Source organism: Vicugna pacos, chromosome 1, assembly GCF_048564905.1.
Source record: "Vicugna pacos chromosome 1, VicPac4, whole genome shotgun sequence".
Classification (NCBI taxonomy): domain Eukaryota; kingdom Metazoa; phylum Chordata; class Mammalia; order Artiodactyla; family Camelidae; genus Vicugna; species Vicugna pacos.
In genome coordinates, this window is record NC_132987.1 from 16,751,565 (window position 1) to 16,769,072 (window position 17,508).

Below are 17,508 nucleotides of genomic sequence, written 5' to 3' on the forward strand. Positions count from 1 at the left end.
AAAGTAGATAGGATAAGTTGGCATTTTATTTCACCTATTCTTTAAAAACAAAAAGAAAAGCCTTGATTTTAAATAGTCTTTTGTTTCAGACTAGTATGTAAATTTTTGTTTTCCTCATGATGAGATTCTCATCCATGTTGTTTTATTAGTAAGCATATCTAGCAATTAAAATTACTTGAGAAGAGAGTAAGTTTTAAAGCATTGAATAGAATAAAATAATTTTATAAATTGACCTGTCTTTTTGCATTACTTACAGCATATTGAAGTTGGTTATTTGGGGATTTTCCCCTCTTCATTGTTTACTGAGAGATCTGTAGCCCAACCAAACTTCCGGAGCTAGTCACTTGGGTATTGTCACTCTGCTGATTTTTATCAGAAACAGGAAATTGTCAAGTTATGTGTTAAAAGTACAGCAGATTCTAAAATTGCGTTTATATTAGTTTGAGATTTCCCTTTAGAATTTTTTTCTGTCACTATCTGGTTCTTTAATTTTTCCTCAGAATGTAACAACTGGCTTGCCAAAAATGGTCATATTTATCATGATCTTTATACATAGCAAACAGTGCCCTTCCTCATAGTTTACAGATCATACACAATATAATAAAATGATTTGATAAGATGATTGATAAATTGACTTAGTGTCATTAATATATAGATCTACCTAATGAATTTGTAGAAGTAGGTTGGGAAGAAAATGTTGTTAGGTGTTTGGCCTGATTTTATTCCCATATTTAGATTAGCAATTCTCTAAAGTTTCCTAAAATGGACCTTCTAGGTAGTTTACAAGGCCAAAACTGTTTTCATTAGACTGTGATGTTCAGTTTCTGTTGCGACTCTGGAGTTTGCAGAGAATGCATGAAGTGCAATGATGTTAAGATGTCAACATTTGGAAGGTCTGCAAAACTCAGTGAATGTATATTGATGATACAAAACCATGAATGAGTAAAAATAGTTCCATTTAAACCATAAGGCAGATCAGCGAATGTTTTCTGCTATATATTTGTTTTAGTTTATATATACTCCACTTTTTGGCATGTGGGTGAGATTTGACACATACTTAGAGTTACGTTATCACTACCACAGTCTTAAGTACAGAACAGTTCCTTCACCTGCTCTCAAGAAAAAAAATTTTTCTCTTGCTTTCAGAGGAGCCTGGCTAGAGTTTGTTCAAGGGTAGAGTCTTTGTCATAGATTACCTTCTTCAGCTTTTCTTTCATAGGGGTTTTCCCCATATTCTCCAGCTCCCAGCGACCCGTCTTCCTGGTTTCTTTGACCAGAAAGATTGGGTTCTCTTATCTGAGTTTCAGTCTCCCATGTTGTTGCTCAGTTCTGGGCATGACTGTGCCTGCATTCAGGGTGAAGTGGTGAGAGAAAGGATAGGTGTCCTCTTAGGGTCTTAATGTATGTGCCATCTCCACCATTGTGGCAGCAGCACAGATCCACACAGAGACTGGCCTTAAGACAGAGCTGGGAGAAGAAAAAAGAAGAAGAAACCCTTATGGTCTTAACTCACTCTGGCTTTCTAGAGCCTTTTCCCACTGTCTTTTGGCCAAATGAGCTTCTCTTGAGTTTTTTCCTTACTGCACCTGCTACGCAGTTTCCTATTCTGCCTGGCTTTGGGTCAAAGCTAGGAAATTGTGTGTGTGTGTGGTGGGGGTGACCAAAAGGAAATTTATCATTGCTGTATTGGTCTTTTTTCAAATTGATTCCCCTCTCCAATCTACCTATATATGTTTCAGAGTCTTTAGGTAGCTGATTCTGTGTGTATGTGTGTGTGTGTGTGTGTGTGTTTTCCTGGAGATTTAATTGTAATCATTTGGGGAGAGAGATTACAGTAGGCTTACACTCATCATTCCTGGAATTGAAAATACTTAGGCCAATGAGTTCTAATACGTAAAACAGGATGGAAAAGTTCATTGATAAACTTTTAGATTCCATGTTAGAAACTAGTATTTAAGAAACTCTAGTGCTTGTCAGATTTTAGTGTAGTATCAAAAAAGAATCCACAGTTATCTGGAAAGACTCTTAAAATACTCTTCATCTTTTTCTTACTACATCTGTGTGAGACCAGGTTTTCTTTTCAGCCTAAACAGTGTTGTAATACATTAAATGCTGAAACAGATGTAAGAATCCACCTGTCTTCTATTAAGTCATACATTAAAAAGATTTGCAATAATGTAAAATAATTCCACTCTTTTCACTAATGTTTTGTTTTGGAAGGTATAATTTTCATAAAAATATGTTAAAATGCATTGGATTAAATGTGATTGTATTTAATTGAATTAAAAGTATCCCAATATTTTCTTAATTTTAATTCCTGACATGGTAAATATTGATAGATATAACTGATGTAAACAAAAAAGCTTTTTGGGCCTTCAGTTTTAAGTATGTAAAGGGATTTTTGAAACCAAATAGTTAGAGAATTGCTGGTTTAGTAGTCATTGGTTTCCATGTATTTATAACATTTATACTCCTTTTCTGTTCCTTAAGAGTCAGCATGGTAATCAAAAGTACATGAACTCTAGGGAAGTGAAAAGAGCATGCATTTGACTCCCAGTTTTCACCATTTATTTTCCAAGGTTGAAAAGCCATTTAGCTTGTTAGTGTCTGTATTATAGTTGTAAAGTGAGGATAATACTTTAAAGGATTGTTATGAGGGAAATCCTAGGATATACCTGAATTATGGACATTCATTAAACATTCCTTGGTATAGAGTGACACATTTTTAGTGACTCCCAGCCTTTGTGTGGGTGTAAAACCTCTCATCTTAAACTAGTAGTTCTCCAGCTCAATCTATTGATCCCTTTCCAATAAGAAAGAATGGTGTAATTTATGAAGATCTGTAGAACAGTAAATTCCATACTATCCTTACTGACATATTGAAATTATTGAGTTCTTTAATTCCAACTTGGTTCTGTTCTTGTGGTAACCAGATCAGAAAAAGCCAGAAGTACGAGTCCAGTTTGGAAAAGAGATTGGAAGTGAATTTGAAAAACAAACTGAGATCAGGAAATAAGCCCAGGAAAAAAAGGCAAGCAGGGTGTGAATACTATAAACTGGGACTAATGTCAAGTCCAAGGTCCATGATGTTCATGTAATCAGAGCAGAGCTGGCAGTCTGTGGGGATCAAAATCAGCAGTACAGATTTTAGGAAGGAAATCCAACACTTGATGTCAGGGGAGGAATTGGACACTGGTTGGTAAGGCTCCTGGTTTCAGGTAGTAGGTATAGGGACAGAAAGACAAAAGAATAGGAGTCCAGATCCTGAAAGCAAGAGTAGGAGCCAGGAGCATCCCAGTGCAAATATCATTAGTGTAGTTGAAAACATGGAGCTGAAGCTTTTGCAGGAGAATGTGGAATATTAATTGACAACCTTATAACCAGGCCTCTAGGTTGGCTCAAAGTGCAGTGGAGTCATTTCATATTTAATTTATGTCATTTGAAATAAGTGTGGCTAAAAGAAAGTAAGAGAGAAATGGCTGTTAAAACTGTATACGTTTCTACCTATCAGTCTACTCTGAGCACCTGTTCCAGTGTAAGCATGAGGTGGGAAGCATTATTTTGTTTTCTCAGTTGATCTCAGTTGCTGTCCCTCTTGTAGTATTAACACATGTCATTTCACTTTGTTACTTGTTTTTAAAGATACATAGTTTTCCCTACTATACAGACTCTAAATTAAAGTTAGCTCTTTGGTACTTAACTGAAGAAATGGTCATCAAAGGAAAGCTAAATTTTAAGTGGGTTTTTTTTTGGAGGGAGTGTTGTTTGTTTTTTGCTTTAGATTCTGATTGTTTAGGTTCTAAATGTAATTCTGCTGTAAAGCAGATTTAGTTTTATACCTCCTTACTACTCTGACATTTCCTTTTAGCTCATACCTGCCCCATGTTTCCTTACCCATACTTTGTGTTCTGGATGCCAGTTCCTATTAACTAGCTTTCAGTTGGTTTTCTCTCTTTTTATAATACATTTAAAGAATTAAGTATGTACCTGCTGAAAATATTCAAACCATACTTATCTATGGAGTAGGGAGGGAAAATCATACCAATCTTAGCACTCACTGAGGCTACCTCTGTACAGTTTGATGTATATCCTCCCTGAACTTTTTAGTGCATATACAAGCATATGTAATAGGATTTAAAAAAACATAATCATAATAAACATTGTTTTGGAATTTGCACCATTTGCTTCATATATCTTGGACATTTTACCATACCAGTATTTATAATTTAGACACTGTTATTGTACATTTCATTCTTGATTTTTCTTGATTATTAGCAGTGCCACAGCAAACATTCTTACATAAATGACTTTGGGTACTTTTATCATTTTTTCCTGTAGTTTGTAGATTGCTGGTTCAAAGAAATGTGCATTTACAGTTTTGACAGTTGTCCTTCAGAAATTTTGTTCTTGAAATATATGTTAATCAAGTTAAAAAGATAAATAACAAAATGGAAAAATTTGCAATTTATGCCAAAGACAAAAGGTAAATTTCCTGCTATATAAAGAGCTTCAAAAAAGTGAAAAAGAAAAGCTACACTAGAATGATCAAAAGATATGAATAAGCAGTCCACACAGAAAAACAAATGCACATGTTCCTTACATTTGGGGGAAAGGTGCTCAATTTCACTGTAACAGAAAAATACAAATAAAACCTCTGAAATAGCATTTCTTACCTATCCAGTTGGCCAGAATCCAAAAAATGGTTAACCTAGTTTGTTGGCAAGGCTGTGAGGAAATAATCACTATCATATATTGCTGAGAATACAAAAGGATAAAGAGCCAACAGATAGGAAATTTGGCAATATTCACAAAATTATATAAACCTTAAGCTTCATCTCAGCATTCGCCTGTGACCTAGAGGCACACAAACAGGAAAATAAAGTGATATGTGTGTGTGTACGTGTGTGTACGTGTGTGTGTGTGTGTGTGTGTGTGTGTGTGTGTGTGTGTGTGTGTGTACTGCAGCACTATTTAATACCAGAAGACTGGAAACAACCTGTTGTCCATCAGTAAGGTCTAGTTGAGGGAGCTGTGATACTTCTATATGATGAAGTACTGTGCAATAGTTAGAAATAATTATATTAGAAGAGAACTCTTTTATACTGCTATGGAATGATCTTCTATAATGATCTTTATATTTAAAAAGCAAGGTTCAAAGATTATATACATAGTGTGCCTCCTCCTTTTGTGAGTGTGTATGTTTTGTTGTGGGAGGACATGAAAATTGGCGTTTCTAATTTACCAATGTCTTATATATTCAGAAAGAAGCAATAGAAAGATAACCCAAGACAAATAAAAAATGGTTATCATTTTGGGAGAGGGAGAGAAAAAAGAGACAACGTGAGTATGGAAGCAGACCCCTCTAAATGTACCTTGTCCGACACTTTACTTTTAGAAACCATCTAAATATTTTATGTAATTATAAAATAAAATTAAATTTAAAAAGGAAAAATAATGTGATCTCCAAAAAATGGAAACTTGAATTTATCCAGTTAATATTCTGCCTTTCCTGTAGGGTCTGTGTATTAGGGTAATCAAGTAATTAATAAGATGATGTTCTTTGTAGAACAAGAACAGTTTCTAAAAGCAGGTAGATCAAGCAGATCATCATTTTGGAAATAATAGATCCAGGGAGTGAGCATCAGTGGCTGAGAAAACCACTGGCTGAAGATTTGATGGGGAACTTGATAATGGATATTCATAATCCCACCATTCAGTCTTAACACAACTGATAATTGGGCAGCCAGATATAGTGTGCCGCCTATTTTTTGGCAATAAGTAGTACACAAGAATACCTGTTAAGTATTCTTACACCGACAACAAAAGAACCTGGGAAGGAGAGAAAAAGAAAGAGTAAAGCCTCTAGATATAATAGCCAGTTTACAGAAGATAGGGAAGATAAAGGAGTGCCATGAGGATGCATGTCAATCAAGACCACAAATGCCAGAAATACTACAGGACAAAGCCAGGTTCTTCAACAAATAAATGGCAGGGAAAGAGAACTGTGTTAAAAATTAAGGAAACTTAAACATACTAACCAAAGTGTATGTATGTACAGATGTAGCTTGGATCCTAGTTCAAATAAACCAGTTGTTAAAAGACAACAAAATTCATTCAGAAAAAATTAAACATTAATATTGATGAAATGAAAGAATTGTTGCAGGTACTCTTAACCTTAACGAAGAAACATTTTTAACAAAACAAGTTTTTAAAAATATTTTGATAACTGAATTTCAATATAATTGATTTTATTTGTGACCTTACATATTTTTATGCATTTAAAACCATATTCTGATTAGGTGTTACAGGTTTTACCAGATGCCAAAAGGGAGAGGGAGCCCTTGATTCATTGTTAATTTTTGTGGGGTATGGGTTCTTATCTATTAGTACTTATAGATGAAGTCATAGGATTCCAGCTCTCCCACCAAATGTTGCAGGGGACAGATGAACCACAGAGGCAGAATATTGATCATTGAAGTTGGGTAATATGTATGGGGCTTGTTTTACTATTCTCTACTTTAGTGTATGTTGAAATTCCCATAATTAAAAAATTTAAAGTTTTATAACAATTTTTAGTTATAATGTCAATAATGCAGTAGAATGCCTATTATGTTACATTCTAGGAGCACTAGATAATGTTGGTATTTTTTGGTCACTCTAATAGGTAGTGAATAGTACCTTGGTTTCAGATTTTATTTCTATAATTATAAGGACATTCTGAATCTTTCCCAGTGCTTTCTGACCATTTGTACTTTCACGTCCATAAATGATCTTTATTTTTTGCCAACTTTAAACTCATTTATTATCTTTTCTCATCATTTGTATGAGCTTTAATTATATAATTGGCTGTGACACTTGAACATATAACAAATATTCCCCCCAGCACGTTAGTCTCTTAACTTTGTTTTTTGATGTGATAGTAGGCACAGTAATGACTACCCAAAGATGTACACGACCTAATCTCCAGAACCTATGAATATGTTGTTACCTTACATAGTTAAAGAGACTCTGCAGATGTAATTAAGGATTTTGAATTGGGGAGATTATTTTGAATTATCCTTATGGGCCCAAAGTAAATTGTAAGGGTCCTTATGAGAGGGAAGCAGAAGAGTTAAAAGTGAGAAAAGAAGATGTGACAGTCTAACTTAAAGATCAGAGTGATGCAGTCTTGACCCAGGGAATGGAAACAGCTTCCGGAGGTTGGAAATGGCAAGGAAAGGATTTTCCCCTACAACTTCCAGAGGGAACACAATTCTGCTGATAACTTTGATTTCAGCCTGTAAGACACATTTCATATTTCTGACCTTCGAAACTGAGATGATAAATTTGTGTTATTTTTAGTCACTAAGTTTGTGGTGATTTGTTACAGCAGCAGTAGGTACTAGTGCCCTTTGATATACCAAAGTTAAATTTTTTTACATTTTATGATTTCTAATACTGGAATCATGATAATAAAAGACTTCCTTGCATCAAGAATATGAAAATTTATTTCTATATTTTATTTTTTGTTTTGCTTTTATCTTTAATCAGTCTGTTTTATTTCAGTTAAACTTTTAGTTTTGAGATAAATTATAGATTCATATGCAATTACAAGAAATCTTGACTTTGAGATCCAGTGTATTCTTTACCCAGTTTCTTCCAATGGTAACATCTGGCAAAAGAATAGTATAATGTAACAGACAAGATATTAATATTGATAATCAAGCTGCAGAACATTTCAATTAACAGAAGAATCCCTCATGCTATCTTTATATAAACATATCTACTTCTTTCACCCTCCCACCCCATCCATAAGCCCAGATAATTTTGTCATTTCAAGAATGTCAGATAAATGGAATCACATAGTGTTTAACCTTTGGGATTGGCCTTCCCCCCGCCCCATTCAGCATAATTCCCTGGAGATACATCATCCAGGTTATTGCACATATCAGTCATTTTTTCCTTTTTATTGCTGAGTATTATTCCATGGCATGGATATACCACAGTTTGTTTAAACATTCACTTGTTGAAGGACATCTGGGTGGTTTACAGTTTTTGGCAATTACAGCTTAAGTTGCTACAAACAGTCATGTAAAAGTTTTTGCATGAATATAAGTCTTCATTTTTCTGGGATAAATGCCCAGGAGTACAATTGGTCAGTTGTATTGTAGATGCATGTTTAGTTTTACAAGAAATTGCCAAGCTGTTTTCCAGGGTATTTGTACCATTTAAAATTCTCATCAGCAATATATGAGTGATTCAGTTTCAGCATATCCTTGCCAGCACTTGATATCATCACTCTTTTATTGTAACTGTTCTGATAGGTGTGTAGTGATGTCTCAATGTGGTCTTAATTTAACATTTTCTTAGCTAGTGATGATGAACATCTTTTCATATGGTTGTTTGCCATTTATATATCTTCTTTAGTTAATGTCTCTTTGTCTTTTGTTTGTTTTCTAATTGGAGTTGTTTTTCTGCTGTTGAGTTTTTCCTTTTATGGATTTTGCTTTCAGTGTCAAGCCTAAGAACTCTTTACCTAGCTCTGTAGCCTGAGATTTTCTTGCAGATATTTTTCTACAGGTTTCATAGTTTCATTTAAGGTTGTCATCCATCTTGAATTTGTATAAGGTGTGAGGTTAAGTCAGTGCACTTTTTTTTGTCTATTGGTGTCCATTAGCCTTTGCAATATTTGTTTTTCCTTCATTGAATTACTTTTTTTCACCTTCGTTAAAAATTCAGTTGGGCATATTTGTGTAGGTCTATTTCTAGGTTTTTTTCCTTTGTTATATTAATATATGTGTCTATCTCTTTGCAAATATGTACAACCTTACTTAACTGTAGCTACATAGTAAGTTTTTCCCTACTTTATTGTAACTTTTGAAAATTGTTATAGCTATTCTAGTTATTCTACCTTTCCGTAAAAATTACAGAATAACAATGCCTATATATACAAAAAATTTTGCTGGAATTTTGATAAGAATTATATCACCCATATATCAAGTTAGAAACAATTCACATCCTTACTGTGCTGAATCTTCTATTCCTAAACACTTTTATTTAGATCTTTGATTTCTTTCATCTGCATTTGTAGTTTTCAACATATAGTCATATTAATGTTTTATTAGAGTCACACTAATTTCATTTTTTTCCTTTTATTATTCAATGGTATTGCTTTTAATTTTGTTGTCTATATGTTCATTGCTCGTATATAGAAATACAGTTGATTTTTGCAGATTGATCTGTGTCACATGAATTTTGATAGGTTTTATTTTCACTTTCACTTCAGTGTTATGTTTGATTTTCCTTGAGACTTTTTTGACCCATGGATTATTTAGAAGTATATTCCAAATATTTGGAGGTTTTTCTCTTATCTTTCTGTTACTGATTTCTAGTTTTATTTTATTGTAGAACACATTATATGATCAGTTATTTCAAATTTGTTGATATCTATTTTATGGCTCGGGATATGGTCTTTCTTGGTATTTATTCCATGAGCACTTGAAAAACTTGTATATTTTGCTATTGTTCAGTGGAATATTCTGTAAATGTTGGCTAGATCCTGTTGGTTGAATGTGTTATTGGTTTCCTTTACATCCTTGCTGATTTTCTGTCTGGCTGGTGGGTAATGAAAGTTCTGGCTTCTTAGTTGGTCTTTACTTACACCACCAGGCAGGGATGTTGGAGTGCCCCATATAGCCTCTTAAGGGGAGAAGTCCAGGTTTCTTTCTTAGCTTTTTTTGGTATGGGTGGGGCCAGTTTTTCTGTAGTGTTTGCAGTAGAGTGTTTATTGTCTAAAAGTTTTGACTTGCTAGGCTGGGTGGCTTTTGAAAACACTAATTCCTGAGTGAATTACTAATTCCTAAAAATACTAATTCCTGATGAGAAGCTCTGAAGTAAAGGCCTAAGCTCCTGTATTTTTATAAAAGCTCCATAAATGATTCTACTATGTAGGGAAGGCTTTCGTTAACCAAAATACACGTTTGAAGCTAGTTAGACTTGAGTTGTAACTTTTTATTTGGAAGTAATTTCAAACAGAAAAGTTGCAAGAATACAAATTAACTTTTCTGATTTTTCTCTGTTTGTCAATACTTGAATACCAGAGCATCCTCTTTTTTTTAAGCATTATTAATTTTGCTGCTGTACATACTTGAGTCATTCCTTTAGAAGACTATGTGGTAGGTTTTGAGGCCTTGCAATTTGCCCCCTCCTCCCAAAAGTATCTACCTTGTAGATACAATATCTACACTTGAATGCTAGGGGTTTTTGAATTCTAGATTAAATGCATTTCTCTGAGTACATTGAAGAATTTGCTTCATTGTTAAGAAAGCAGAATGCTATTCATTATCCAAAACCAGAAACTGATTTTATTTGTTTGCTGAACCAGGGGTAGCTATTTATGTAAAATAATCTCTCTGAAGAAAGCAGAGAGCTAATCTAGGTTCAGGAGTGAGTTAGGCTTTTAGCATTTCCTTTCTTTGTTCTTAAAGTGTTTGTTTAAATTGGAATTATTTGTTCCTTGAATTTTAATAGAACTTGCCTGTAAAACCATCTGGCCCTGGTGTTTTCATTATGGGAAGATTTCTTAATGACGGATTCAGTTTTATTACTTTTGTTATTTTAATTTTCTATAAATTTGTACATTTTACTTATTCTCAGATTTATTGATAAAGTTTTTAATATTGCTATGTCTTTGGAGTGTCTGTAGCATCTGTAATTATAATTCCCTTTTTATTCCTGGTGTAACTACCTTTTGTTGAGCCTTTCTTCTATATCTTTGTTTTCTGTTTCATTAAATTCTGCTTTTATTTGTATTATTTCCTTTTATCTACTTTATATTCTTCAACTTTTCTAGCTGAAGACAGATAATCTGTTCATTACTTATTTTTAGCTTTTCTTATTTTTTTGAGGTAACTGTTTAGAACTAAGAGTCTCCTTTTATACACTCTTTTGCTGCATCCCACAATGCTGTAGTCATTTTATTATTTTACTTACAAGTATTTTCAAAATTCTATTATGATTTCATCTTTGGCTCATGAGTTTTTAGAAGTTTCTAAATATATAAGGTTTAAAACTATCTTTTTGTTATGACTGTCAGAGAATGTGGTTGTAGGATACCAAGTGAAAAATGTAAGAGACTCTTTTATGTGCTAGCATTTGGTCAACTTTTGTATATGTTCTGTTTGTATTCTTCTGTTTGGAAGTAATACTTGTATATGTTTATTACATCAGACTTAATGGTTATGATGTCAGTTTTTCTTTAGCTTTACTAATTTTTTGTCTCCTTGATTTATTACTGAGATAAATATGTTAAAAGTTGTCCTCTGAAGACAATGGATTTGCTTATTTTTCTTGGTGGTTCTGTCGATTTATTTTGGAGCTACATTAATAGTACATGTAAGTTTAGCTGTTATAATATTTTATTCAATATATATATTGAATAAAAACTTTTTATCATGATATGCGAATTTCTTTGTTACTAGTAATAGTTTTGCCTTACAGTCCTTTTGTGTGTTAATATTAACTACACCAATTTTGTATTGATTAGCATGTGCCTGGTATTTTAGTTTTTTTCATGTTTTTATTTTCAGTCTTTCAGTGTTCTTAGATGTGTCTCTTTTGGAAAGTGTGTAGACTACTACTAGTTAAACCTTATATGAAATGTTTTCTATGTGCTTAGAGTGCAGAAGCTGCTGAAAATGGCAGAAGAAGTGGTGGTAGTAGCCAAATTTGATTATGTGGCCCAACAAGAACAAGAGCTGGATATCAAGAAGAATGAGAGATTATGGCTTCTGGATGATTCTAAGTCCTGGTGGCGAGTTCGAAATTCCATGAATAAAACGGGTTTTGTGCCTTCTAACTATGTGGAAAGGAAAAACAGTGCCCGAAAAGCATCTATTGTAAAAAACCTAAAAGATACCTTAGGTAAGTTATTTTTGTATTAAAACAAGAACAACAATGCTTTTTTAAAAATGGATGGTAGAGCTTGGTTCTTTGTACAGAATTTTGGCAGGAGTGGGCAGAATTGACTAGAAAAGGCCAGGGCTGGGATTTCAGCTAGGCAAGGTAAGTTTGGCTCATAGCATGTGTTCAAGTCAGGAGACTAGTGAAGGTCAGTTTCTGTAAATCTAGTTGGTGGGTCTGGCCAGAGTTCATGAGTCAAGCCAGAGTGATGCTGATAGTGGAAATGATTCTGCTCTTCTGACAGGGGCTCCTGGAACCATGAGTGCCTGTTGGAGTTCAGGCAGATTCTGCATTGAATTGAGATGGGAATAAATGAGTGAGATGAAGAGTATCCTCCTTGTCCTTAAGACAGTTTATTTTACATGATACATTGCTCTGTTTTACTCTAATGGCTTATTTTGCTCTAATGGCTTACATTTTGAACTTTGCTTTTAAAATAAACCATCATTTTATTCTTATATTTGACAGAAGAGTTTTAAATTGTGGAACATTACTATAGATTAGCATCTACAAAGCTGATCTCTTTTTTTATTTTCTCATTTTTCCTCTTCTTTATTCCCCTAACTTTAAATTTTGTTTGTTTTTCCTGGCCCTCTATTAGGGCCAGAGATAAGGGAACCTACTCTACACTGGGCTTGGCCAAGCTGCTGTGATAGGAAGGAAATATGCACAGATGAGAGCTAGCCTTTTTTCTTTTTTAAATTCTCCTTGGCTAACAGGAAGGAATTGGGAGGGACAGAATTTCCCTCAGGTATTTGGGCAAGCATGCTGTTACTTAATAGTTCTTTGTATGTATGTAGGAGAAAAGGTAGAATTTCTCCTTGCAAAAAGATAGTTTGGGAGTAATGTGGCATGATTGACAAATATAAAATATTATTAACTGCTTTACATTAGTTTTTATTTCTTATTCAGAGGTATTGTTATTCTGTACTAGAACATTCTTTCAATTACCAGTAATAGAAGACAGTTCTATGTCTTTACCCATTGTAAACAGTAAAAACTAAAACACAGTACAATTCAAAGTAAGATATAAAATATGGAATATCAATTTCTGAGCTAAAAAACATTTCTAGTATTCTAAAAGTAATTTAATAAATGGAGTTATTAATCTGAATTTTCACCATTATACTTAACTGCTTTAACTAGGGCTACCTTTTCTGAGATTTTAAGGTTTTACAAATAAGGCCACTATTATTAGGTTTTAATACTAGTTTTTAAATGGAAAACAGTACACTTATGAAATGGAAGACAGTCAGAAAGAAATTGTCCTTGAATAGCTGAAGAGCCAAAATTAGAATCAGGAATACTTCTGATTTTGTATATACTAGACATTTATTTAATGCATGTTAATTAGAGGTGTTGGGGAAAATTAAGATAACTTCTATCAAGAAAATATGTCTCATAGTGATGAAGGTACAGAAAGGGCTAGGGCCACACCTAGATAAACTATCATGTTCCTTTTTAAAAAGATAGTGATGTCCTGGGACTAAAGCAGATATGACAGTAATTAACAAAAGATAGTGAAAAACTAGTATCGTAGAGCAAAGAGGAAAAAAAATCCCAGTTTTAGATATGACTGCATATAAATTTTAAAAGCCTAATGAGGTACAATTTCTATGATTTGTCAGTACTCCTGGGAAACCTGTACTATTTTCTGATATTATTGAGATGATTTTAGCTAGACTATATCTATTTAAGTCCTAGGCTTTGTTAGTTTTATTACTATATTAGTTATTGCTGTTTTCCAGGGTACTTGGAAACATTCTGTTTTAAGGTAGTGGCGTATATGGTTAACCTGTATACTGGTATAAATCCATCTTTTGCATCAGACACTCTTTGTCTCCTTTCTCAGAATTTCTTAATCCCATTTTTGTAACTTAATTGTTCCATATAATTAATGGATTTTTTCCACAGTGATTGTGCTGGTGGAGACATTATTTGAAGATTAAGAAAGAAAAGGAGAAAACAAAGGGAAGAATGAATACATGACTATATTTTCAACTATTGAAAAAAAATATATACTTAAAAGCTTCTTTCAAAATAAGTCTGAATAATAAAGGTCATATTTGTGGCCATCATGATATACTTGTTTTATAGGTTCTGTTAGAGTTCACGGCAAAAATGTTTTGAAAAGAGAGAAGCCTCAGGAAAACTTTCTGTTGCCTGGGTGTGGGCCAAGTCACATGGATTGGGTGTGGGGAGTTTCAGTGTTGCAGAACCAGGAAATTCATTGCGAATTATCCTGAGCTGAGTTAACAAACTGACAAAAGAGAACACGGGATTTTTTTTCAGAATGGATTGGCTAAACGTCTTTAAAGATTTTTTCAGTAAGTTAATCTGTTTATTAAATCTGTTTCACCTTTATGAATTTAAAGGAAAACTATATGGAGAGAACATGGTGGATTTATAAAGACTGGTGCTTTATGTTGTTTATGAAACAAGCTAAGTGATTGGTGATACATCAAATAGTAATAGCTTTGACTTGATAAGTAAAATAGTTTAAAAATGTTTTCGTATCGGTGTTTAAGTTATAAATAAGAAGAGGATATAAATAATCGAGTTTGTTGCAATTAGTTCTTTGAACTTAGCATTGGTATTTGAAGTGAATTAAATTGTAAACTTTAAAAATATGAGAAAAAAGATAAAGTGAGCAGATTCCTTCACCCTCAATATTTGAAGTAACATGATACTGTTTTTAGTGCTTTTTACTTAGATTTCAGAGGACCATTGTACAAGATAATGTTTAATAAAAGCACCAGTAAAGAGAATGCTTTGACTTATATCAGATTGCAAGAAATTGCTATTTTGGTAAATGTGAGATTTGGCATTTTGAAATGAGTTGTGAGCACAAACTGCATACAAAAAATATGAAAATACTGAAAAAAATAGTGAATTCTTGGATTGGTTTTGAGTTTGGGTCATAAAGTAATACTATTGCTAATAAGAGCCTAATCTGTATATATACTGATGGGCCTTTTATGCTCTTATGACAGTGAAATTGATTTGATCTCCTTGAACAATTGCTCAGTGGTTCTAGAAAAATGAGCAGAGAAATTGTGCACAGGAATTCTGCATAAGGAGTCTGAGGAAGCAGAGTAACCTGTCGAGAGATGTCCAGGAAAGGGCAGAATGTAAAGGGAGCAAGCACTTTATTGAAAAGGAATGTTGGAATTGAGACTCTTTTTTAAAAATACTGAGATTAAGACTCTTTTTTAAAAAACTAAAGTATAGTTGATTTACAATGTTGTGTTAGTTTCTGGTGTACAGCATATTCTTTTTCATTGTACTTAAAAGCTATTGAGTATAGTTTCCTTTGTTATGCTTGGGACCTTGTTGTTTATCTGTTCTGTATATAGTAGTTTGTATCTGCTAGTCCCAAACTCTTAATTTATCCCTACCCCCACTTTCCCATAAATTTGTTTTCTATGTTTTTACATCTGTTTCTGTTTTGTAAATATGTTCATTTGTGTCATTTTTAAAGACATATAAGTGATACATCTGTCTTTCTTTGTCTGACTTCGGTTAGTATGATAATCTCTAGTTCCATCCATGTTGCTGCAAATGGCATTATTTCACTCTTTTTTATGACTGAGTAGTATTACTTTGTATGTGTATACCACAACTTCTTTATCAAATCATCCGTCGATGGACACTTAGGTTGCTTCCATGTCTTGGCTATTGTAAATAGTGTTGCTATAAACATTAGGGTACATGTATCTTTTCGAATTGGAGTTTTCTCTTCATATATGCCCAGGAATGGGGTTGCTGTATCACATGGTAAGTCTACTTTTACTTTTTAAAGGAATCTCCATACTGTTTTCTATGGTGGCTGCACCAAATTACATTCCTACCAACACTGTAGGAGGGTTCCTTTTTCTCCACACCCTTTCCAACATTTATTGTTTGTGGACTTTTTAATGATGACCATTCTGACCGATGTGAGATGATAACCTCATTGTAGTTTTGATTTACAGTTTTCCTGATAATTAGCAATATTGAGCATTTTTTTCATGTGGCTATTTGCCATCTATATATCTTCATTGGTGAAATAGTCTGTGTAGGCCCTGGTATCCTTCAGCTGCCGTGCTCACAAAATTACCAGGGCAGGTCTGTTGAAGTCAGGCACTAGGACCCACTGTAGTTGTGTGTAGTCACGCTCCTGGATCCACTGTGGGCTACAGGGTCAGCCCAGACCCCATCCCCTGCTCTGGGTGTGCAGGCATGTGTTAACGCTGGATCCACCCCAGCCATTGCACCAGTATTCTGCTCAGGATGTCCCTCAGTGCTGTGTATACAAAGGCATTTGTGGTACAAATCAGTCAAAGCTGCCCGGGACCCAGCTCATATTTCAGCCCAATTTCCGATGTCACACAGCCCCTTGAAATGGGCTCAGATTTCAGCTGGGGGAAACCCACCAGTGACTGCACTTACAGAGCAAGCCAATGAGGACACTGCTATGGCAGGGTCCTGCCCCTCCCTTTATACACACCAACAATGGTGTTTTTTATGGTGGACCCAGGCTTGTTTATACACACTCACAGCCTTAGCCCATACCACGCTCCAGCCCCCTCTGACTGTCTCCACACAGCCAACCCATTCCTCTTTCCAGATCTGTCCTCTGAAGCTCGAGCTTCAGCAGCCCTGCAGCCTGGGCTGGGGACTGCCTGGACCCTCGGTGCCGGTTTCTCTTTGTTCTATCTGCTGCAAAGCAGCTACTGAGCTCTCTGAGCCTCTGAAGCTCCCCTTCTCTCCTGGCTGATCTCCCCACTGGTGAACGGCTTCCCAGGATGAGGGCACTGTTTCATTGCTCCCTCCCCATAGTGCAGGTCCTGTCCCAATTATTATTTATTTATTTTTTTGTCCTACCTGGTTACATGGAAATTTTTCTTACAGCTTCACTTCTATAAGATCTTCTGCCACAGTTCAGTAGGTATTCTGTGAGAATTGTTCCACAGAACAATTGTATTTTTGATGTATTTGTGGGAGAGGGTGAGCTCTGCATCTTTCTGTTCCACCATGCTGAAGCCCCTCAGACTTGTTTGTTTCTTTGGTTAACTTTGGTGGCAAAGTGAATCCTTCTGGAACATATCTTTTTTGTTTACTTTCTGAAGAGTTGTTAAAATTTTAAATTCATTTTTGGGGGTTAGTTTTTCTTTTGAAGAGCCTATTTTTTCATTCATTTGTTTATCAACATTTTTATTGAGAGCCTACCTACTGCAAGCCAGACAAAACTTACAGAATGAAAAATTAACACTGACTCTCACAGAACTTCCATTCTGGTGGGGAGGTAGATGGTGGTTGTTATTGATTATCAATGATACAGTGGATTTCATATCTAAGTTTGATTGTAATCAACTGGAAGTGGTATAAAAAGAATATATTGATCGTTGATACAGTGATTTGATATATACCATCAATACAATATAAAATTACCGTTCTCTCTATTGAGTCTTAGAAAGTTGAAAATTATTCTTAACTTATACATTTGTAGACTTGAGGGGTCAGGATGTGAGATTTGTGACCAAAATATTCCTTTCTTCACTGCCTGCAGCAAGCCAAAATTTATAT

The 17,508-nt window shown here is 34.4% G+C and overlaps 1 protein-coding gene across 5 annotated transcripts in view; it reads left to right on the forward strand.

Annotated features, from left to right (window-relative positions):
* The window catches only part of NCK1 (NCK adaptor protein 1), a 69,507-nt gene that overhangs the window by 38,185 nt on the left and 13,814 nt on the right, over positions 1-17,508 (forward strand). For 4 of the 5 annotated variants that reach the window (XM_072956767.1, XM_072956680.1, XM_072956727.1 and 1 more), the window contains one exon: positions 11,657-11,901. In XM_072956767.1, coding sequence (XP_072812868.1) covers positions 11,676-11,901 — 226 coding nt within the window. In that variant the 5' untranslated portion in view covers positions 11,657-11,675. Of the gene's footprint in view, positions 1-11,656; positions 11,902-14,177; positions 14,268-17,508 lie in introns of those variants that run through there. The other variant, XM_031678070.2, reaches the window with a different exon arrangement.